Here is a 24,402-nt window from a genome sequence, read left to right as displayed (position 1 = left end):
TTATAATTATTGTAGCTACAAAAAGGGATCCTAGCAAATGACTGAAATCATTTCAATGTATTTTTATAGTACATAGTTACACAGTGACATAAAGCCATGAAATTTATAAAGGCATTTTATCTCCAAAAAGGGATACTAGCAACTGACTTAAAAACATTATCAAACATTATCCTAATGATTTACCTTAGCCTCAACGATGCTGCCATCCAAACCAAATCAGAATTCATATAATGCCGATGTAAATTTGCATGTGTTTAGTATAATTGATTGATAGTCTAATCTGTATTGTGTGTAATTAAATAATAGCCTCTTTTGTATTGTGTATAATTAATTGATAGCATTATTGCTGTGCATTGTTTTCATTCTTTTCCTATCCTTTGTGTGCCTGTGTTTTTCATTTTCAAAATTATAACATTTTCTGTGCATTGTTTTCATTCTTTTCCTATCCTTTGTGTGCCTGTGTTTTTCATTTTCAAAATTATAACATTTGCTGTGCAGTGTTTTCATTCTTTTCCTATCCTTTGTGTGCCTGTGTTTTTCATTTTCAAAATTATAACATTTGCTGTGCAGTGTTTTCATTCTTTTCCTATCCTTTGTGTGCCTTTGTTTTTCATTTTCAAAATTATAACATTTGCTGTGCATTGTTTTCATTCTTTTCCTATCCTTTGTGTGCCTGTGTTTTTCATTTTCAAAATTATAACATTTGCTGTGCAGTGTTTTCATTCTTTTCCTATCCTTTGTGTGCCTGTGTTTTTCATTTTAAAAATTATAACATTTGCTGTGCAGTGTTTTCATTCTTTTCCTATCCTTTGTGTGCATGTGTTTTTCAGTTCCATAAACTGTAACAAGTGAAAAAAAAAAAAAAATTCCCATAGTTTTATTAGGTGACATGATCGACTCGAGCCCATTAATTACTATAGGATCCGCAACCTCTGAGGCGGCGGATTGAAAATGAGGTACGCTGCGTCGGATAAGACGCGAGCGTAAGTGGTCATTTTTTGATAACTATCAGAAAGCTTCTAATTGTGTCGAAGAGCAGGGCGAAAGCATTGGAATCCGCAAGTTTTCCAGAGGTTTTCTACTCTAATCGATCTGTGTCGAATTGAGAGCGCCGAATCGTATGTTACGTCACCAAAAATCAACTTCGTCCGATTTAGACACTTTGATAACTGAGGCGAAGCCAGTTCGCGACATGTACGACACGGATTTCCGGCGGATTTCAAGTAGACCTTTTGATAACTACCCCCCTATATCTGATACTTTGGGGCTTGGTTAGGAGTCTGAAAATCAGCACAATGTAATTTAAAAATAAGCAAAACTATACATTGTTACAAAAAAACACCCAGATGGGCTATATAAATGATCATCTACAAAACATATATGCAAAGAAAAATTGAGTGTACAATGTCCCTTTAATTAATTTACAACATGTTTTATGTCATTTATCATAAAATTATTAGGAGACACCTATATCAATCAGACACTCATTAACATAAATCACAATCGTTATGTAGATAAAAAAACAGAGAACATAGGTATAAAATACGTACAGATGCCATGCTTCCTGACACATCCAGTACTAAAGTGACGACTCTTCCTTGATAGTGCAGAAGTGAGACGGTTGGGACAGGAATACTGAAATCTGTCTTTGGAGGAGTAGATATGATGTCAGGGGATTTATTGATGACGTCCCATGTGCTGCGGGAGTTGCAAATTCTGTTTTGCAGGGTTGGCGCTTCAGTGTTGTGATTGCTTGAATTACAGAATTCAGAAACCTGGAATGCGTAAAATAAATTAATCCTCTTTAAATTACCTTTGTACTATGAAATGTTCCATCCTCTATAGAAAAATTATACAAAGAGAGAAGCGCTCTACCAGGAACAAACAACAGCTCAGTAGCGTGTTCTATGGCGATTTGCTACCTAGAAAATGCCTCTTTTAGCTCAATTGTGCTTTTCACAGAAGAAAACTTTCCTGGAGTATGGGCACTAAATCGTTTTGTGTGCCAATATGCGCTGGTATTACAAGTAAATCGCAATGTGAACGCAAGCTCGCTTTCGCATTGCTAGGAATGATTGCGCTCATGAGAGCATGCTTCCATAGGTTCCTATGGGAGCCTCGTTCTGATGCCATCAGAGACAGCATCAGAACCTCATGCCGCAAATGGGCTAAGTCGAGCAGCGATGGACAGCATTCTTAAATATATATGTTTATGGATATATGCATATATATATGTGTTACTATGTGTATATACAGACATATTAACACGTAAATATATATGTATATAATCATAGACATATACAGTATATTTACATTGCGGTCTATGGGAACACACTTTTTAATGACGTTTTTTTTCTAACACCCCACAGCTGCCAACTTTAAAGCCCCAAAACTGCCTAGTGCCGTTATTTTGTATTTTAAAAAAACAAACAATGCTAGATTTTGTTTTTTGCCATTTTTTGCAGTACAGCGGTCCCACCCCTTGCTCTCTCTCTACCCCCCCTCTCTTTTGCTCTCTCTTTCTCCCCTCTCTTTTGCTCTCTCTTTCTCCCCTCACTTTTGCTCTCTCTCTCTCTCCCCCTCTCTTTTACTCCCCCCCTCTTTTACTCTCTCTCTCTTCCCCCTCTCTTTTGCTCTCTCTCTCCCCCCTCTCTTTTGCTCTCTCTCTCCCCCCTCTCTTTTGCTCTCTCTTCCCCCTCTCTTTTGCTCTCTCTCTCCCCCCTCTCTTTAGCTCTCTCTCTCCCCCCTCTCTTTTGCTCTCTCTCTCCCCCTCTCTTTTGCTCTCTCTCTCCCCCCTCTCTTTTGCTCTCTCTTCCCCCTCTCTTTTGCTCTCTCTCTCCCCCCTCTCTTTGCTCTCTCTCTCCCCCCTCTCTTTTGTTCTCTCTCTCCCCCCTCTCTTTTGCGCTCTCTCTCCCCACTCTCTTTTGCGCTCTCTCTCCCCCCTCTCTTTTGCACTCTCTCTCCCCCTCTCTTTTGCTCTCTCTCTCCCCCTCTCTTTTGCGCTCTCTCTCCCCCCTCTCTATTGCGCTCTCTCTCCCCCCTCTCTTTTGTGCTCTCTCTCCCCCCTCTCTTTTGCGCTCTCTCTCCCCCTCTTTTACGCTCTCTCTCCCCCCTCTTTTGCGCTCTCTCTCCCCCCTCTCTTTTGCGCTCTCTCTCTCCCCCCTCTCTTTTGTGTTCTCTCTCCCCCCTCTTTTGCGCTCTCTCTCCCCCCTCTTTTGAGCTCTCTCTCCCCCTCTCTTTGCGCTCTCTCCCCCTCTCTTTTGCACTCTCTCCCCCTCTCTTTTGTGCACTCTCCCCCCCTCTCTTTTGTGCACTCTCCCCCTCTCTTTTGTGCTCTCTCCCCCCTTTCTTTTGTGCTCTCTCCCCCCTCTCTTTTGCTGTCTCTCTCCCCCCTCTCTTTTGCTGTCTCTCTCCCCCTCTCTTTTGCTGTCTCTCTCCCCCCTCTCTTTGTGCTGTCTCTCTCCCCCCTCTCTTTTGTGCTCTCTCTCCCCCTCTCTTTTGCTGTCTCTCTCCCCCCTCTCTTTTGCTGTCTCTCTCCCCCTCTCTCTTTTGCTGTCTCTCTCTCTCCCTCTCTCTATCCCCCCTCTTCTGCTCTCTCTATCCCCCTTCTTTAGAGCTCTCTGTCTCTTAGCCGCTGGCCCCAGTATCTGGTCACGTCCGGCCCCGCCAGTGCCATGCCCGGCCCCACCCCACATCCTGCCTGGTCACACCCACATCGCACCAGCCCGGCCACGCCCACTCCGCACCTGCCCCGTCATGCCCACTCCACCACACGCCGCCAGGTTAGTTGAAAGGCCAGGTGTGTTTGTCTTTGCACGCAGTCTCTACTGTGCATGACAGCTTCGGACAAACACACTTGACCTTTTATTATATAGGATAAAATAATGCCCTCTATTTTGAGGGCATTTGGGGCACTTTTAGAAAATTAACCAGAGATTGGATCTCTGGTTAATTTTTGCAGCGTTAATTGCTACTACTAGGTCGCAGTAGCAAATTTGCCCATTTGCGGGAGTGCGATAATTTAGCGTCCCATTTGTAATCTAGCCTTATATAGTTTTTGCACAGTGATTGAAAATGAGAGTAGGGTTACAATGAACACCTGATAATATTTTCATGTGCTTGTAAAATGGAATAAAGAAATATGTTTACCTAGTGAAAAACAGAAATCACATCAACGTAAACTTAACTGTAAAAAATATACATGAAACCATAAGGCTTAGGTTTAAGTAACAAACTACACAAACATTTCGTCAGTCATTTTGATGTTTCTGTATATTCTTTTTATTATGGGATATCCTTATATATATATATATATACATCAAAAAGCTTGGGACCCCATTTATCATTGTCCATGGGTAGAGAGTTCCCAACCAGGGTTCCCAACCAGGGAACCTGTCCACCAAGGTTCTGCTGCCAGCATTTATTATCACGTAAGTAGATGCTCTTGCAATGCCACATTCTGCTCATTTGCAACCAATTGTCTGAAAGCAGAGTCTGTCACTCACCCCAATTGGATTGACTCTCTAGTCTCTAGTAAAAAACAGTAGTCTTAAGATAAATCTAATTTGCATTCCACAAGTAAGAAACTCCTGTTGAACATCTTTACCACTGAGTGAACTGGTGTCATTAACTGATACTTACAGAAGGTAGTGCCTGCATATACATAATGGACTCTTTTACAAATTGATTCTTCTCAGGTATAAAGACACAGCCATCTTCATACAGGCCAGTACTAGAATCATGTAGGCAAGGTTGTAGGATGCAGTCAGCTCCATCACATTGCTGCTTTCTGTTAGTACCAGTAATGTCAAGAGAACACCTAGTGAAGAAAAATATGGATGTTATCTATAAATATAATAATGCTGCATTTTAATTTACAGATTAAAAAAATCTTAAGTGTAAAGACAGCCGAATTTCCACTATTGCGCGTGATAACCTACTCCGCCATAGAAGTCAATAGAGCAAAAAAAAAAAAAAAAAGAACCACTCACGTGCTAACCCACTAGCATATTCTCAAGTGTGCCAAATATAAATATTTTACATTCCAGTGATCTTCACATAGAATATTATGATCTATTTATTAATAAATACATATTCCTACATATATCTGATGGCATTTCGATACAATATACTGTATATCTATATCCTGTATACACATGATTATATATAGGTATAGATATATACAGATATATATATAGAAATATCTATTTAAAAAAAACTTATAACATATTTCCCAATGTGAAGAACATTGGAATGTGAAATATTTACAGTAAGTTTAGACCTTTATTAAACATGAATATTGCTCAATTGATCGCGTTTACTTTCAACTTGTAATACATGCGCTACTTGCGATACACTCAAACAGGCGCAATAAGCTTGATATCGCTCACTCCAACCATTAGTGAGCTATTGTAATCTGTCCCTAAGAGTTGTTTGAATATTACAGAACAAAATAAAATAAAATATGAGAGTATGTGTGTGTGTGTACCTTTATATATATATATATATATATATATATATATATATACATGTGTGCATATACATTACTTTTGTCACTAAATGATCAGTGCATACATTTATATACAGTATATACGTGTGCATATACATTACTTTTGTCACTAAATGATCAGTGCATACATTTATATATATATACATGTGCATATACATTACTTTTGTCACTAAATGATCAGTGCATATATTTTTATATATATATATACGTGTACATATACATTACTTTTGTCACTAAATGATCAGTGCATACATTTATATATATATATACCTGTGCATATACATTACTTTTGTCACTAAATGATCAGTGCATACATTTATATATATATATATATACGTGTACATATACATTACTTTTGTCACTAAATGATCAGTGCATACATTTATATATATATACGTGTACATATACATTACTTTTGTCACTAAATGATCAGTGCATACATTTATATATATATATATATATATATATATATATATATATATATATATATATATATATATATATATATATATATATATATATACGTGTGCATATACATTACTTTTGTCACTAAATGATCAGTGCATATATTTATATATATATACGTGTGCATATACATTACTTTTGTCACTAAATGAACAGTGCATACATTTATATATATATATATATATATATATATATATACGTGTACATATACATTACTTTTGTCACTAAATGAACAGTGCATACATTTATATATATATGTATACATGTGCATATACATTACTTTTGTCACTAAATGAACAGTGCATACATTTATAAAGAGATAAATACTGTACCGTGTTGCTTCTACTTTACCACTTCCAGAAATGTAAAAAGGCGCCTCATTATTGTACTCGTCATACACTCCCCATCGCAGATGAGCCCATTCATGAACAAATACTCGACCTGAAAACAACAGAATAAAGATGTCATCTCCCCAGAACCATATGCAGCTTTTCAAGACAAGAGGTAATTACTTAAACTATTCTTTAAGCTGAAGGAACTTTTTAGCCTGTTTAAAATTATTTTTGAAGAACATTAAAGGGAAATGTAATACTTTGATAATGTAATATAAACTGTATAAAGGGATAGGACAGTCAAAATTAAACTTACATGTTTCTGATAGAGCAGTGATGGCACCCCAGATGTTTTCAAACTACATTTCCCATGTAGGCATCCTGCTGTCTAGTAGGGCATCATGGGAAATGTAGTTTTGAAACATCAGGGGTGCCAAGGTTAGCCACAGCTGAGACAGAGCATGTCATTTTAAGACACTTTTAAATTCACTTCTATTTTCAAATGTACTTTGTTCTTTTGGTATCCGTTGTTGAAAAATAATACGCACATATCCTACACTAGTGGGAGCTAGCTGGCGATTGGTGACTGCACCCATCTGTTTCTTGTGATTGGATCACTAGATATGTTAAGCTAGCTCTCAGTCGTGCAATGCTGCTCCTTCAACAAAGGATAACAAGAGAATTAAGCAAATTTGATAACAGAAGTAATTTGGAAAGTTGCATAAAATTGCATGCTCTATCTGAATCATGAAAAAAAGTTTAGGTTTCATATCGCTTTAATAATGTATAGTAATACATTTTTGCTAAGTACTTAATTTTTTTGTCCCCTTTTCATGTAATTTAACTCCACACCTAATTGAAACCTAGGTTTATTCTTATGTAATCTCTTTTGTTTAGGATAATTAGGGACAAATAAAGTGTGCAGGCAATGGCTGTGTAGAACTTTAAATCCTGTTAAATAGTTACTTTAAAATTGTTATAATAAAATGATAAGAATTAATCTGTTTCTTTTTATTTCTTATTTTTAAGATTAAGGGACATAAAACAAGTTTAGATAAAAACAAAATATAATAATATGTACTTTAATTACTTTACCTGCAAATTTATAGTGCAGTGCCTCTCCATTAACCCTCCGTATTGTACAGCTCTAACTCCCCCCACACATTTCCTTCTATGGCTGTATCTATATCCACCTTTGCTTTGGTAGAATGCAGAAGTGAACACTCATTATCTGCTGGAGCATGGCTGGAAGCAAATAAGCAGCTGTGACCTCAGTTAAAATACAATGCCTGTGTTTCTGATGCTAAACACTGATATGGGGGGGGTGGATCAGACTACTTTAGACAGCATGGCTATGTAACTAACTCATTTTGAATATTGTTGAAAATTATTTTAAAATACTTGCCAGCAATTTTTAAACATTTTCTTTATGCAAACTATTGTTACTTAATAAGCACTTTTAGGATATGCAGAGATATCAACATGTTTTATAGCACTTTAAAGAGACAGTAAAAATATTGAGATTTTAATAACAGTAATGTGTAATACAACACGTTTGCAATATACTTTAATTATTTATTTTGACACCTTTTCATGTAATTTAGCTCTCAAAATTGTGGATTTTCTAATTTCCAGAACTTAAAATGTACAATGCAGACTACAAAGGGCTAACCCAGCTACATATCTGGCTTTAACAGATATTATACTGCAAAACAATTCACTTTATATTAATAAAATGATCATGGCTAGTCAGATTCAAGCTGATTGGCTTCTCCAAAAAAGGCAAGTGATGGGCAGAGAGTTTGACAATTGGAAAACAATTGCAGCAAGCAATAGGTTAATTTGACATAAACGTGTTGTTATTCTATAGCAAGGCAACATAAATGTCTTGTAATTACAAGGTGTGTACTGTCCCTTTAAAAAATGTAGTTTTATCTGAGTAGAAATGCAGCTCATTAATAAAATATTTGTTATTTTGTATCTTTAGTTTAACAAGGATATTGTCTAAATGGAATTATATAAATATGATTAAATACATTTGTATTTACTGGAAACAAATACAAATAAGATATTTACCTATAAATAATTGATACATTCTGAGTTCACTAACAATGTAAATAGGGAAAATAAAGATACAAATATTTACCTCGAGGTCCATACACTTTGGTCAGTCGGTCATCCAGTAGAAAGTCAGGTGTCAAGTGAATGTATTTTCCAGGTTCCCCACATCCACCATATTGTAAAGTATAAGGGTCATCTCTATATTTCATTAACGGACTAGCAATAATAATATCTGCCTGGAAAATGTAAAAAAAAAAACTATATGTAGAATTGAAGCTGCTTAATAAGAGGACAAAAAAGTCAAAATTAAACTTTCAGGATTCAGATAGAGCATGACATTTTAAACAACTTTTCAATTTATTCTATTAAACAAAAAAACATAACTAGGTAAAGTCAGGAGCTGCTGATTGGGTGGCTGCACATTTCCCTTGTCATTGGCTCACCATATGTGTTGAGCTAGCTCCCAGTAGTACATTGCTGCTCCTTCCACAAAAGATACCAAGAGAATAATCCAAATTGGAACAGAAGAAAATTGTAAGGTTGTTTAAAATTGAATGTTCTTTCTGAATCATGAAAAATGTGTGTTTCATGCCCAATCCCAATTAAAGGTACATAATACTTTTTTCTATCATATCCATATGAGAGAGCATTTGTTAAAATATAATATTTTGGATCATGAGACCTAAACATTTTTCCTTCTTGATTCAGCTACCACATACAATTTTAAACAACTTTCCAATTTACTTCTTTTATCAATGTTGCTTCTTTCTCTTGGTCTTTTTTTATTGAAGGAGCAGCAATGCATTACTGGGAGCTAGCTGAAGACATTGGTAAGTCAATCAGAAGAGGCATATATACGCGCAGCCACCAATGAGCATCTAGCCCACCTAGGTATGGTTTTCAACAAATGATACAAAGCAAATTAGATGTGTTTCATGTCCCTTTAAATAAAAATAAGTGCATGATTCAGTACATGTTGGTTCTTTTGACTGATAGAGACAGTTTCCTCATAAAAAAGGGTTTATTCAGCACATAAACATTTTTTTTAATTTAAAACAAAACAAGGAGTGTTCAACATTCTGTTTTAGATAGAACAGAAATAAACGTATCATTCTTCTTTACCTAAGTGACATTGTCATGTTTCTAATGGAGTGAGAAAATAAAATCAGAAACCACCAATTTTGGATTCAAACCTTTGACCAAACAAAGTCTAGTTGATTAGAATGGAGGCTTAAAAAACTATAAGACTTATTTATGTTATGGGAACTATAACTCAATTGACTTGCATTGAAATAAAATATAAATGTTGTTTTATATCTGTTTCATTGTACCAGATACTTCTATGCTTTCTGAATGGTTATTTGTATGTTTAAAGGGACATTCTACACTAATATTTTCTTCCCTTTAATGTGTTCCCAATTGTCCATTTTACACGCTGTAGTGTATTCAATTGTTTGCAAACAATCAATTTACCTTTATTTTGATATTTAAAATAGACAATTTTGCCCAAATAAACTGCCACCTACACTAATAAATATAAGTAACAAACATATTCTCTGTAGAAAAGCTATGTAAACAAGAGTAACGAGCACGCATTTATCTTTCTGTGGCGGGTAGGAGATTTTCGAATCTGAAAAAGCTGGTTGTGATTATTGAACCCCTGAGCTGTAACTGACATTTTAATACCTAACTATTGAGATGAGTGTTTAGACAGATAAAATTAGCAGACCTGTTTTACTTGCAGGCCCAGATTACTTTTATGGGCTTGTCCTTGAGAACAACACGTGATGATTTTTATGAGCAAATCATACACAAAAATAAACATGTAGCAACAGCTTCACATACATTTAATACTCTGCAGTAGTTGTCATTTGAAATAAATTAAAGGAAAACACATTTTAGAGTACAGTGTCCCTTTAAATATTTTTATTAACCCTAAGGTGCATAAGAATACAATGGACAACAGAAAACTTGGTCTTTACAATCATATGAATTTGATGTATCTATCAGTGAGCAGTTTTGGCCTAAAGGGATATTGAATGTCTTTTGTTTTTGTGTAAAACACGTGCTTTGTCCCATACTCCCTTAAGAAGCCAAATTCTGTAATTTAGGTCTTCAAAATGCTGCAAAAAATGCTCAACCAGCTTTTTGACTTTAAGCAATTATCTTTTTGGTCTCTCTTGGGAGTGTGGTACAAGCACCAGGGCTGGCGCTCCCACTAGGCAATTTAGGCAGCCGCCTAGTGCGCACTGCCGCCTAGGGCGCAGCCAGCCACGACCCGGGTTTCCCAACTTGCAGCCTGCTACAACTATGTCAGAGTCAGCAGCCGGCAAGGCTGGAGTGGGCTGAAAAGAACGTAAGTGAAATTGTCAAACTGGGTGCCGTCAAATGCTGGGTGCCGCCAATATCTATGGATTAAGTATCCAATCCACCTTAAGGCAGCCGCTATCCCTGAGTTACCACCTTAAGCAGCACAAGCTGATGACATCACTCTCTGGCGCCAGGTTCCGTAAAAGAGCAGCAAGAGCGGGGTGTGCAGCTAAGTGCTGGTAGGGATATGCAGTCGGTCACTACACACGGGTGTCCCGGTGACTTGTGTGGCTTTAGCCTGCGGGGATATGAGGCAGCAGAGAGGATAATCACACTTTTGCAACTTTCAAGACACACAAACAAGGAAAGACAACGAACAGAGCTGTGGAAGTGTAAAGTACTATGCAGGGACTCTGTAACATCAAAATTGCTGGGCTTGATGAAGCAATAGGGTGCACTTTAATCCAGATCCCCTGTTTAAGTATTAACCCTTTCAGTGTAACATGGGCTGATGCAGCACCTAACTCAAACAAGCATTTTGGATATACCAGACATTTTTTATAGCTCAAAACCACAAAATGTCCACAGCACCTCTTGTGTCAAATATCTTTATTCAGACATTGTGATGTCGCGAACCTAAAAAATTGGGTTCGCGAATGGCGACCGCGAACTTCCACAAAAGTTCGCGAACGGGCGAACCGCCATAGACTTCAATAGGCAGGCAAATTTTAAAACCCACAGGGATTCTTTCTGGCCACAATAGTGATGGAAAAGTTGTTTCAAGGGCACTAACACCTGGACTGTGGCATGCCGGAGGGGGATCCATGGCAAAACTCCCATGGAAAATTACGTAGTTGATGCAGAGTCTGGTTTTAATCCATAAATTGCATAAATCACCTAACATTCCTAAAAAATTTTTTAATAACGTGCCTTAAAACATCAGGTATGATGTTGTATCGATCAGGTAGTGTAAGGGTTACGCCCGCTTCATAGTGCGCAGTGTAGGTGATATACCTGCCCTGACCATGCTTTGCAGACCAGGTATCAGTGGTCAGATGGACCCTTGCCCCAACACTGTGTGTCAGACATGCCATTATAGCAGACTTATATGGCTTTGGCGTTGCTTTTTGGTAATTAGAAGGCTGCTAAATGCCACTGCGCACCACACGTGTTTTATGCCCAGCAGTGAAGGGGTTAATTAGGGAGCTTGTAGAGTTAATTTTAGCTTAAGTGTAGTGTAGTAGACAACCCAAAGTATTGATCTAGTCCCATTTTGGTATATTTCATGCCACCATTTCACAGCCAAATGCGATCAAATAAAAAAAAATTGTTCACTTTTTCCCAAACTTTAGGTTTCTCACAGAAATTATTTACAAACAACTTATGCAATTATGGCATAAATGGTTGTAAATGCTTCTCTGGGATCCCCTTTGTTCAGAAATAGCAGACTTATATGGCTTTGGCGTTGCTTTTTGGTAATTAGAAGGCTGCTAAATGCCACTGCGCACCACACGTGTTTTATGCCCATCAGTGAAGGGGTTAATTAGGGAGCATGTAGGCAGCCTGTAGAGTTAATTTTAGCTTAAGTGTAGTGTAGTAGACAACCCAAAGTATTGATCTAGGCCCATTTTGGTATATTTCATGCCACCATTTCACCGCAAATGCGATCAAATAAAAAAAAAATTGTTCACTTTTTCACAAACTTTAGGTTTCTCACAGAAATTATTTACAAACAACTTATGCAATTATGGCATAAATGGTTGTAAATGCTTCTCTGGGATCCCCTTTGTTCAGAAATAGCAGACTTATATGGCTTTGGCGTAGCTTTTTGGTAATTAGAATGCTGCTAAATGCCACTGCGCACCACACATGTTTTATGTCCAGCAGTGAAGGGGTTAATTAGGGAGCATGTAGGCAGCTTGTAGAGTTAATTTTAGCTTAAGTGTAGTGTAGTAGACAACCCAAAGTATTGATCTAGGCCCATTTTGGTATATTTCATGCCACCATTTCACCGCCAAATGCGATCAAATTAAAAAAAAACCTCTAATTTTTTCGCAATTTTAGGTTTCTCACTGAAATTATTTACAAACAGCTTGTGCAATTATGGCACAAATGGTTGTAAATGCTTCTCTGGGATCCCCTTTGTTCAGAAATAGCAGACATATATGGCTTTGGTGTTGCTTTTTGGTAATTAGAAGGCTGCTAAATGCCACTGCGCACCACATGTGTTTTATGCCCAGCAGTGAAGGGGTTAATTAGGGAGCATGTAGGCAGCTTGTAGAGTTCATTTTAGCTTAAGTGTAGTGTAGTAGACAACCCAAAGTATTGATCTAGACCCATTTTGGTATATTTCATGCCACCATTTCACCGCCAAATGCAATCAAATTAAAAAAAAACCTCTAATTTTTTCGCAATTTTAGGTTTCTCACTGAAATTATTTACAAACAGCTTGTGCAATTATGGCACAAATGGTTGTAAATGCTTCTCTGGGATCCCCTTTGTTCAGAAATAGCAGACATATATGACTTTGGCATTGCTTTCTGGTAATTAGAAGGCCGCTAAATGCTGCTACACATCACATGTGTATTATGGCTAGCAGTGAATGGGGTTAATTAGGTAGTTTGTAGGGAGCTTGCAGGGTTAATTTTAGCTTTAGTGTAGAGATCAGCCTCCCACCTGACACATCAGACCCCCTGATCCCTCCCAAACAGCTCCCTTCCCTCCCCCACCCCACAATTGTCCCCTCCATCTTAAGTACTGGCAGAAAGTCTGCCAGTACTAAAATAAAAGGTTTTTAAATTATTATTTTTTAGCATATTTACATATCCCCCTTAGCCCCCAACCTCCCTGATCCCCCCAAAACAGCTCTCTAACCCTCCCCATCTGCCTTATTGGCGGCCATCTTGGGTACTGGCAGCTGTCTGCTATTATTTCACAGTCAAATTTTTTTTTTTTAAATGTACACTACTGTTACACCAGATATGAGTGGTGGCACTGGGCAAGTGGGCACAGTATACGCTGTGTGCCTGACACACACGCTGGCAGTCAGGCAACTGCAATTAGATTACAGAGGAAAAAAAAAAAAGCAGACTGATGTTCTAGCCGTAAAAAGGGATTTTGGGGTGCTGTCCTTACAGCAGAGATCAGATGAGTCCTTCAGGACTGTAGTGGACACTGAATACACTAGCCTAGCTATCGATTTCCCTATTATATCAGCAGCAGCTACACTATCCCTCCTCTCACTAAGAATGCAGCTTCCAAATAAATCTAAAATGGATGCTGTCCAGGAGGTGGGAGGGTCTGGGAGGGAGGGTCTGCTGCTGATTGGCTGTAATGTGTATTCTGACTGAGGTACAGGGTCAAAGTTTACTCAATGTTGACGAATAGGGGGCGGATCGAACATCGCATATGTTCGCCCGCTGAGGCGAACGCGAACATGCTATGTTCGCTGGGAACTATTCGCCGGCGAACTATTTGCGACATCACTATTCAGACATAATAAAAAGCAACGTTTCGGGGGTTGTCCCCTTAGTCATGCTATACAATGCAATACATGAAAACACAGATTTTAAACTTTAGTTTTTCGCGCCAGTCAATCTCCTGTTGTACACTGGCTCCCTCTAGTGGTCATCTTTTTCATTCACAAAAAAAACTGTGTTGCAAATTAAAAACATTTTGTAACTTTTCATGGCATATTTGTCAGCATACAGAGTTATATATCACTTTCACTTTCTCATTTAGGTAAATCTACGAGGAATTAACCAGCACTATATTTAATGTTTACGCACAAACAGAGGTATATGAGATCTTTTTTTGAAAAAATGTATAATCAAAGGTTCTACTACATTCTCTAAATAATATAACTAGGGAAGTGATTAAACGCTAATCTATCAAATACCATGATGTATGTTTACTAACTCCTGGAAGCAGAATTTAAATGTTGGAAATATGTTTAAAAATTCAATAGGCTACCATGAGTCAAAACACTTAGAGAAAACCTTTAGAAACAACCTTTTAGGAAAAACATCTAGAAAAAACAGGCTAGGTCCAAGTTCTTATTTAGGCCCTTTGGGGTCAATGTATCAAGTTTGTGGATCCACAACATTTCTTTTTGTTTCAACAATTTTTACCCCATGCCATTCCTGGGTGTTTTGATGTGGTCAATGACCTGCCATCTTAAAGGGACATTAAACACTAAATACATGCTAGATAGAATGATGCATTCAAAGAAAAGATTAGTCCATGACTAACACGTAGATGTATTTTTTTAAAGTTTCATTAGTTGTTTAAAAAGTGACAAAATAAGTGTAAAGTTTTAGTGTCTATAAAACACTGGGAGCTCCCATGTTGTAACTTGTGTTACCCTCTCTGCTGTGGCCAATTAGGGACAGTTATAAATAGGTCACTAGAGTGTGCAGCCAATGGTTGTGCTGGATTTAACAGTGTTCTGCACTTCCATTTCTAACAGGAACTGAAAGCTCACAATTTCAGAATGGAATTACAGGCAAAGAGGACAAAATAAATAATGAAAGTATATTGCAGAGTTGTTTTATTATATACAATTTATTATTTTATATTACCATCTCAAAGTGTTTAATTTCCCTTATGCCATGTCCTTTATCCAGGAAGTGCCTGGAAAGGGGGGCCTCTAAGTTTTTACACCTTATATTAGAGCGGTGCTGGCTCATGCGGTCCCTAACCTTACGTGTGGTCTCTCCTAAATATACAAGGGAACATGGGCATTTGATAAAATACACATCATGATATCGTACTTCTTACGGCTATGTGGATAGAGAAAATTTGGGCCTTTGATGATAGAACGGCAACTCATGCAATTCAGACATGGATAGCTACAACTCTGTCTAGTGCCAATAAGTGTCTGTTTAGATTACCTACCAGGTCCTACATCTGTCTTTATGAAATGGTCCTTCATATATTTAACCCTCCTAAATGCCATAAGTGGGGGATACTTAAATAGAGGTACCTGTTGATTACACTCTCTCAAGACGTGCCAATTCTTACGGATAATCTTAGAGACTTTTTCACTGAGGGGGCTTTACTGGTACACAAAGACCATCCTATTCCCTTTATCCTGTTTATTATTTCTCTGGACCGGATTTTTTATTTCCTCTATCTTTTTCCGTATTAATTTAAAGGGATACCCTCTATTTAGGATTTTTTATGTCATCTCCTTCATCCTTGTTTCTCTACTAAAAATCCTCTTTACTCTAAGGTGTTGGCTCTTAGACAATTAATTAATTAAATTTCTAGGGTGGAAGCTGTCGTAATGTAATAGTGTGTTTTTGTCCGTATCTTTTGTATATAAATCAAATCTGAGTGTATTTCCATTCTTATAGACCCTTGTATCCAAAAAGGTAACTGTCTCCTCACTATAGAATACGGTAAATTGTAACCCCCTAACCATCGAATTAAGGTCATTAACAAAGTCCATTAGGGTTCCAATGTTGCCCCACCACACACCAAACACGTTGTCAATGTAGCGCCACCACACTGCTCCGTGTTTTCTAAATGTCTTATGTTCATATACCATTCTCTCTTCAAACTCATTCATGAAAAGGTTGGCGTATGATGGGGCCACATTGGAACACATAGCCGTCCCTTTTATCTGCACATACCACTCATCTTGGAATATGAAGTAATTCCAATAAAGGATTAACCTGAGCAGTTGCTCGATAAACTCACTTTGAGCTGAAGAATACCTACTGCTCACCATAAGGATCTTTTTAATTATAGCAATGCCTATTTTAAGCTTTAAGGAGGTATAAATACTTTTAACATCCATGGTGAACAGCAAGTATCTATCAGAAGGAAATTCCAACTGTCCAGCTTTCTCTAAAAAATTATTGGTATCTTTTAAATAGCTAGACATTTTAGCTACCTCAGGCTGTAGAATCTTGTCAATAAATATGGAAATATGGAATATGGAAATGTTGGTATATCCACACTATAAGGTCTTTTTGATGTATTTATGGACTTTGGGGACAGTATAGAAAATGGGGTTTTGTGGGGTGGTTACATATAAATACTCAGCCAATTTTGATCTATGATCTCTTTGTCCAATGCCAATTTCAGTATGGATTGAATCTCTTTCTGAATCTTAAAAATAGGATTAGCATTGTTTTTTATATAAGTCTCGGGGTCCCTGAGCTGTATCTTTATTTCGGCTATATAGTATGACTTATCCATAACTATAGTTGCTCCGCCCTTGTCTGCCCCTTTAAGAATGATTTCTCTATTCTTTTTTAACTTATTCAGTGCATAGTTATCCTCCTTAGTTAAATTAACCATTTTAACAAAATGGCCCCCCTCCCATTTCATAGCCTGATTTTTGTCATTTCTACTTTTAACCCGTAGTGTCTTAACCTCATTTTCTATCAAATTGATAAAGGTTTTGATACTATGATTATTCATAGTAGGATTAAAGGTACTTTTTTTTCTTGAGCCCTAGGTCCTGCAAAGACCATTCACCTTGGTTCATATTGCTATTCATTTTATTGTTATTTATATCACTGCTAAACCAAACTTTCAATTTAATGTTTCTGCACAGTCTCTGTGGGTATCCGGTCCGCACAAGGAGTAGGAGGGAGACGAAGAACCTATCAACGGAGGAATAACCAACAACGTAATGGAGGCAGTGCCAGTGGTTGTAGCACGCCGGACACGTCATCAGATAGGGCATCACTTTCCCCTTTGGAGCAGAGCGGTGGAGAGGGCGATATCACCAGGGTGGCCGCAAACATCGCAGGCATCAAGTCGACAGGAGCAGTGAGGAAGTCACACCGCACAGGGAACAAGAAGTAACTACGGACCATGAGACTGTGGTAAATATTTCAGGGCATACACTCACAAAAGAGGAAAGTAATCTACTCAAGAAGGGTCTCTCTTTTTGCCCCTATCAGAGAACAGACTTTTTTGAACTCAAAAAAGACCTACAGAGACTGTGCAGAAACATTAAATTGAAAGTTTGATTTAGCGGTGATATAAATAACAATAAAGTGAATAGCAATATGAACCAAGGTGAATGGTCTTTGCAGGCCCTAGGGCTCAAGAAAAAAAAGTACCTTTAATCCTACTATGAATAATCATAGTATCAATACCTTTATCAATTTGATAGAAAATGAGGTTAAGGCACTACGGGTAAAAAGTAGAAATGACAAAAATAAGGCTATGAAATGGGAGGGGGCCATTTTGTTAAAATGGTTAATTTTACTAAGGATGATAACTATGCACTGAATAAGTTAAAAAAGAATAGAGAAATCATTCTTAAAGGGGCAGACAAGGGCGGAGCAACTATAGTTATGGATAAGTCATACTATATAGCCGAAATAAAGATACAGCTCAGGGACCCCAAAACTTATATAAAAAACAATGCTAATCCTATTTTTAAGATTCAGAAAGAGTTTCAATCTATACTAAAATTGGCATTGGACAGAGAGATCATAGATCAAAAATTGACTGAGTATTTATATGTAACCGCCCCACGAAACCCTATTTTCTTTACTGTCCCCAAAGTCCATAAAGACATCAAAAAGCCTCTAGGGAGACCTATTGGGGCATATGTATCAAGCTCCGAATGGAGCTTGATGCCCCGTGTTGCTGGCGAGCCTGCAGACTCGCCAGAAACAGCAGTTATGAAGCAGCGGTCACAAAGACCGCTGCTCCATAACCTGTCCGTCTGCTCTGAGCAGGCGGACAGACATCGCCGGAAATCAACCCGATCGAGTACGATCGGGTTGATTGACACCCCCCTGCTGGCGGCCCATTGGCCGCGAGTCTGCAGGGGATGGCGTTGCACCAGCAGCTCTTGTGAGCTGCTGGTGCAATGCTGAATACGGCGAGCGTATTGCTCGCCGTATTCAGCGAGGTCTGTCGGACCTGATCCGCACTGTCGGATCGGGTCCGACAGACCTTGATAAATATGCCCCCTTGTCTCGAGTGTGGACTCAGTATATACCAACATTTCCATATTTATTGACAAGATTCTATGTTTGCCAACCAGGTGCCCCAGTGTAATAGTTTTGCAATATTAGAACATTTTCTGTTAATTATAATTTTTATTTAAGATTTCCAAAGCACAAATAAATTGCATAATTTAACATAAATTGATTTAATGATAATTTGTACAGCTGCAAAATCTGTTGGAGCTCTACAAATAACTAATAATAATAATAATTTGTGCTACAAACATTGAAACAATATAATATTATTTCATTTTAGTTTTAATATTGGCTTAAAGGGACACTAAACACACATTTTTTTCTTTCATGATTCAGATAGAGCATACGAATTTAAGCAACTTTCTAATTTACTCCTATTATCAATTTTTCTTCATTCTCTTGCTATCTTTATTTAAAAAGCAGGAATGTAAATTTTAGCAGCCAGCCCATTTTAGGTTCAGCACCATGGATAGAGCTTGCTTATTGGTGGCTGACATTTAGCCAACATAAAGCAAGCATAACCCAGGTTCTCAACCAAAAATGGGCCAGCTACTATGCATCACATTCCTGCTTTTTAAATAAAGATAGCAAGAGAAAGAAGAAAAATTGATGATAGGAGTAAATTAGAAAGTTCCTTAAAATTGCTGCTCTATCTGAATCATGAAATAAATAATTTGGGTTTAGTGTCCCTTTAAGTTTTAGTTGTGTGGTCAGTAAAATAATTGTCCAGAAATTACATAGGATCAGCACATCACCTGTTATAGTAAAAGGTGCATTACCTAGCAGGCTCCCTTAATGAAGCTAACTAGTAAAGTCCAAAAAAGAAGAGTAGGTGGCACTCAGGTTAAAAGCAAACCTTTATTGAAGAGCAACGTTTCAGGCTCCTGTCTAGATTACAATTGACCCGCTATTTAGCTATCCCACTTAAGCAATAAATTTGCTGAAAATAAAAAGTCTTCGCACGAGTGCTAACCCAACGCTCGCAAAAAGACAAACTTCAAAAATTGCAATGAAGCTTTTATGATCTTCATGATTTCGTTTTAGAGTTTAATTTGTACATTTACATTTTATTCTATATATAATTTGAGCAAATATGATATTAAATGAGATCATTTCAAACACAACATCTAAGAAGTTTGCAAGCACAATTCCTACTCTTACCTTATCATACGTTTCTGTTTTTGGCTTTGTATAGTTCATTTTTGATGACCAGGTGGATGGAATTAAGATCTTTACGCTCCTTACAAACAGTCTTTGCTTTGTTGCATGAAACAGATAATTGGAACCTTCATTTATCATATCCTTCAATGTGAGATGTAGGTAACAAGGAATAAACAGATTAATTAAAATATACAATAATACATCATGTACTGAAAATGTCCAATTAAACACAGTAATTATAAAGTGAAAAATATCATTACAAAATCTTCCCTGGCCATAATGAGAATATGTAAGGGTTAATCAAATCTTCAGAAAGGAACATGGTAGACTTTATATGTCTTGTGGCTCTTTCTATATTACATCACAATTATCTATACTTATATGCTCTTGCTTGTTATTTATATTTGTATAATGAATAAAGGAAGTTAGTGAAAACATTACATACTCTCATACGTTAGAGCATGTGATTATATCACTATTAACCCTGCAAAAAGGTTAAACACATAGGTACCGCATGAGAGCAACAGATAACTGCTGGTCCATAGAGGAGACTGCTACTAATCCAATCAGCAGGGTCAATAGTGATAACATTTTACGCTCTCATTCTTTTTTTATCACTATATGGCCCCTGCCTTAAAGAGACTTGGAAATGCAAAAAAAACTGCATCCTCTGATTCATTAGACAGATCATTAAAGGGACATGAAACCCCCAAAAAATATTTAATGATTCAGGTAGAACATACAATTTTAAACAACTTTCCATTTTACTTTTGTTATCAATTTTGCTTCATTCTGTTGCTATCCTTTGTTGAAGGAGCAGCAATGCACTACTGGAAGCTATCTAAGCACATTGGTAAGCCAATGATAGCAGGTATATATGTGCAAACACAAATTGGTAGCTAGCTCTCAGCTCCTGAGCCTACCTAAGTATGATTTTCAACAAAGGATGCCAAGAAAACAAAGCAAATTAGATAATAGAAGTACATTGGATTTTTTTTTTTATTGTATGATCTTTCTAGCTCATAAAAAAAAGAATTTTGTGCTTCATTCCCTTTTAAAGTATGTTATTTTTGCTGATCATAGTAGCTATGTGTTTAACCCATACAATGAAGTTAAACACATAGGTAAACTCAAAGTCAGTAGCTGCAGAACACAACACAGCTGATGAACCAACCAGTGGTAACCAATCACCAGTGATTTCCTGCATGGAAACTGCAGTGCATGTGGCTCTCAAGTGAAAGTTTACCTATGTGTTTATCCATTTTAGCAGAGGTTTAACAAATAGTTAACCTAGAACCAGTCGTGTTCTAATGAATAAGAGGAAGTCATTTATCCATTAGAAGCTCAACTTAACATATTTAATTTAGCAAATTCAATTTTTATATTGGTCTTACCTTAATGGTCTCAATAATGTTTAGATCTTCATTTATTGCTGGATTAATGGCAATTACTATATTCTCATATCCTCCATTATTAAGTGTCACCATAGAGCTTTTGGCTAGATTGGGTACTTGAAATGCAAAGATTATAGAAAACACTTTCCAAAATAGCATTGTGCAGGTTTTTCCCGTATATTCTCTATTTGCTGGCGTAGTTGTGTGTTTGGTATATGCAATGTTCTGCGAGTTTACTGTAAGAATTTTATCTGAGCTTCTGTCTGCATCTGTGATATTATTGGTAGATATTTCAGCTTTGGGCAGTCGTGTCTTATGACACCAGCAATAACTGATGAGTCAGATTTACGATAAAGGACCACTGAAAAATGCAGCTTCTTTCACCTTAAGCATTTTATAGGTATTGCGTTCTTCATAGTTTTACAATCACATTTTACAAAGATATCAAGGTGTTTTCAAAAATGCAAACTATTTGTAGTTATAGATGTTATAAATAGAAGTCAGAGTAATGTGTGCAGGTATATATATAACAAAAAACAAGGACAAAGAAAATCAACAATTGACGCAGCTGAAACAGGTTTAACTAAAGTTAAAGCCAAATAGGAGCAAATATATAGCAGGGTTAAGCCTTGAGAAATCAGCAGGTGCATTTACAGTTCTGAGAATTAAAAATTTCTTTATTTTCAGAGCTAAATTACATGAAAAAGGGGCAAAATAATTAATGAAACTATACTGCAGAGTTCTTTTATTATGTATAACTAAACCTTTTATATAAAAATCTCAAGGTGTTTACCTCCTTTCTATCAGAAGTCAATCGGTGTAGGAAATAAAACATTGCAATAGAATGTAACTACTATATGTGACATATTTCTGCTCACAATAAGTTTGTATACCATTACTCAGTACTCCCCAATATGTCTAATTTTCTTTAGTTTCTAGCGTCCCATCTAGGATTGGCAGAGGTGTCCAGTATTTAACCTGTCTGTCTAGTATTTCAGCAGTTTGTCCAGTTAAATCTTCACAAAAATACTAGTGGACACTTAAATGTCCAGCTTTTAAAGTCTCTTGATTGCCAGCTAAATTGTAAAGGCCTCCTATGAATCTACACCTAACAAATATGGCCCACATAGAAGTGACTCTGTACATGCACTGCTCTTTGTATTACTGGCAGCCAAGGAGTGTTAAACACTGCTCTGTTTGTGTTATATGGATCCACTTAGGCAAAGTATGTGCTATGTGTTTTATACTGTCAACCTGAGGAACTAAAAAACATTGGTCTTTGTTTCCTACTGCCAGTCAAGTAGGTCAAATCACTGCTGTGTATGTGTTACTGGCAATGAAAAGGGTAAAATAATTTGTGTGTTTTTGGCATCCAAGGGTATACAATCACTGCTCAATTGTGAAAAATCTTTATCTTGTGGTATTGGGTTTGGCCTAAGGTAATGATTTAGGGTGGGGCCATTGTGTGACCCACTAACCACCTGTACCCATTCACCTGCAAGTCATCCATTGTTTTTATGGAGGGCAACTCTAGTTCCAACCATACTCTTCACTGTACACTTTTTTTACTGTTTGATGAAGAAAGTAAGAATATCCCTGGTATGTATTACAGTCAAAGAAATACTGTAAGTGGTTGTCTATGACATCTTTTCTATGTGATGATGAGTCACTGTACATTTTAAGTAAAGGAATATATAACATCAGTTTTAAGTGGTGGACTCTCTGCTTCTGTGAAACACAAACTGGATCAGCCTCCCTCATATTAATAGAAAGCTTGTGAGAATCCATAATCATTGGATCTCCTCCCACTCATTATGTCTTTCAATTTTACTTGAGATACACTTGATAAATGTCTGTATTGTATGCACAATAGGCCATATATGTATGTTATTAAAGAATCATTTCAGCTGGTTATTTTGATGATCCTCTTAAAACTGTTGATGTGAAAGCAAGTACCTAATGATAGATAAATACCACCTTATTATTTTGTAATAGTGTTTTTACACTCCTGGTTCAATCTTTATTTTTTGTTTCTGTGCAGATAACTGAGGATTATTTAAATTATTTTTGATATAACCATACTTCCAAATTGTATAAAAACTAAGATCAGGTGGGAAGGAGGCAGTCTGGGGGTCCACAGTCAGAGCCATGCAATCCTGTAGCAAAGTTTTGTCTGTCTGTGAATGGGGCTGAGTGATTTTGAGATATGGTCTTGTGGCATGGGATGGGAATTATGATGATCTTTGTTAGTACCTGCCATGCCCTCAGAAGTATTCTGATGCAAGATAAAGGGTGTGCTAAGCCTACATGTAAGGCTGCTTTATGTATCTGGGGGCACGTTAAATCTAAGAATTTGAAAGCAGCTGAAGTCCGAGGATGCTCTATTAGCTCAACTAACAGTGCAGGGTGCATTGTATGTTCTCCATGGCTGAAGATGGAACCAGGAAGATACACTTAGTTTAGCACACAGAATTTACAAACTTCTTCTGTTTAATTCTATGTGCCCTACACTAAGGGTAGAACTATTTGTTGCTTGGACGTTTATAGTAACATAGTAGATGATGATGAGGTTGAAAAAAAGATAGGAGTCCATTGAGTTCAACCTATACAAATCTTAATATACTTTAATTAATCCCATTAAAAAAAGGTGACCCATTTAACACAAGCAATCTTATCCCTAAATTCTGTTTCTAGCCAGAAATGTATCTAAACCATTTTTAAATGTATCTAAGGTATTGGCATTTACTACCTCCTTAGGTAATGAGTTCCACAATTTGATTGCTCTTACAGTGAAAAAATGTTTACGTTGCAGGAGATTAAATCTCCTTTCCACCAGCCTTAGATTGTGACCTCTTGTCACAAACAATTTTCATGGAATAAACAGAGCTTCTGCCATCTCTGTATATAGGAACATAAATAAATTACTGGCACTAGTCTAAATTGGTAAATAGGAAATAATGGAGTTGTTAAAGAACTCACTCCAGTGCTACCCCCCAATAAATACAATGAGGTTGGAGACAAGGAAAGACCAAAGTGGGGGTTTAATCTAAGCACTCTTTCCTATATTAATGTGTAATTAAATTGATTAAAAGTTCAATACTTTATTCAGTTAACCTAAAAAATAAGGAGGGTAAGAACTCCTCATAACGTACCATTAAGAGCCAAAAGATTATTAAACTGATATGTTAAGTCACCCCCCTGTTTCCTGGCCG

At 37.1% G+C, this 24,402-nt stretch overlaps 1 protein-coding gene across 1 annotated transcript in view; it reads right to left on the bottom strand.

Moving 5' to 3' along the window:
* The window catches only part of LOC128641299 (calcium-activated chloride channel regulator 1-like), a 69,178-nt gene extending 47,689 nt beyond the window's left edge, over positions 1-21,489 (bottom strand). The window contains exons 1-6 of the mRNA XM_053693903.1: positions 21,191-21,489; positions 19,797-19,937; positions 8,453-8,603; positions 6,307-6,415; positions 4,642-4,819; positions 1,551-1,775 (exon numbers count right to left, since the gene is read on the bottom strand). Coding sequence (XP_053549878.1) covers positions 1,551-1,775; positions 4,642-4,819; positions 6,307-6,415; positions 8,453-8,603; positions 19,797-19,937; positions 21,191-21,349 — 963 coding nt within the window. The 5' untranslated portion in view covers positions 21,350-21,489. The remainder of the gene's footprint in view (positions 1-1,550; positions 1,776-4,641; positions 4,820-6,306; positions 6,416-8,452; positions 8,604-19,796; positions 19,938-21,190) is intronic.
* Between the last annotated feature and the right edge of the window lie 2,913 nt (positions 21,490-24,402).

Source organism: Bombina bombina, chromosome 10 (genome assembly GCF_027579735.1).
Source record: "Bombina bombina isolate aBomBom1 chromosome 10, aBomBom1.pri, whole genome shotgun sequence".
NCBI classification, from domain to species: Eukaryota; Metazoa; Chordata; class Amphibia; order Anura; family Bombinatoridae; genus Bombina; species Bombina bombina.
Note: the sequence above shows the minus strand (reverse complement) of the source record. Positions and strands in the feature narration are given on the sequence as shown.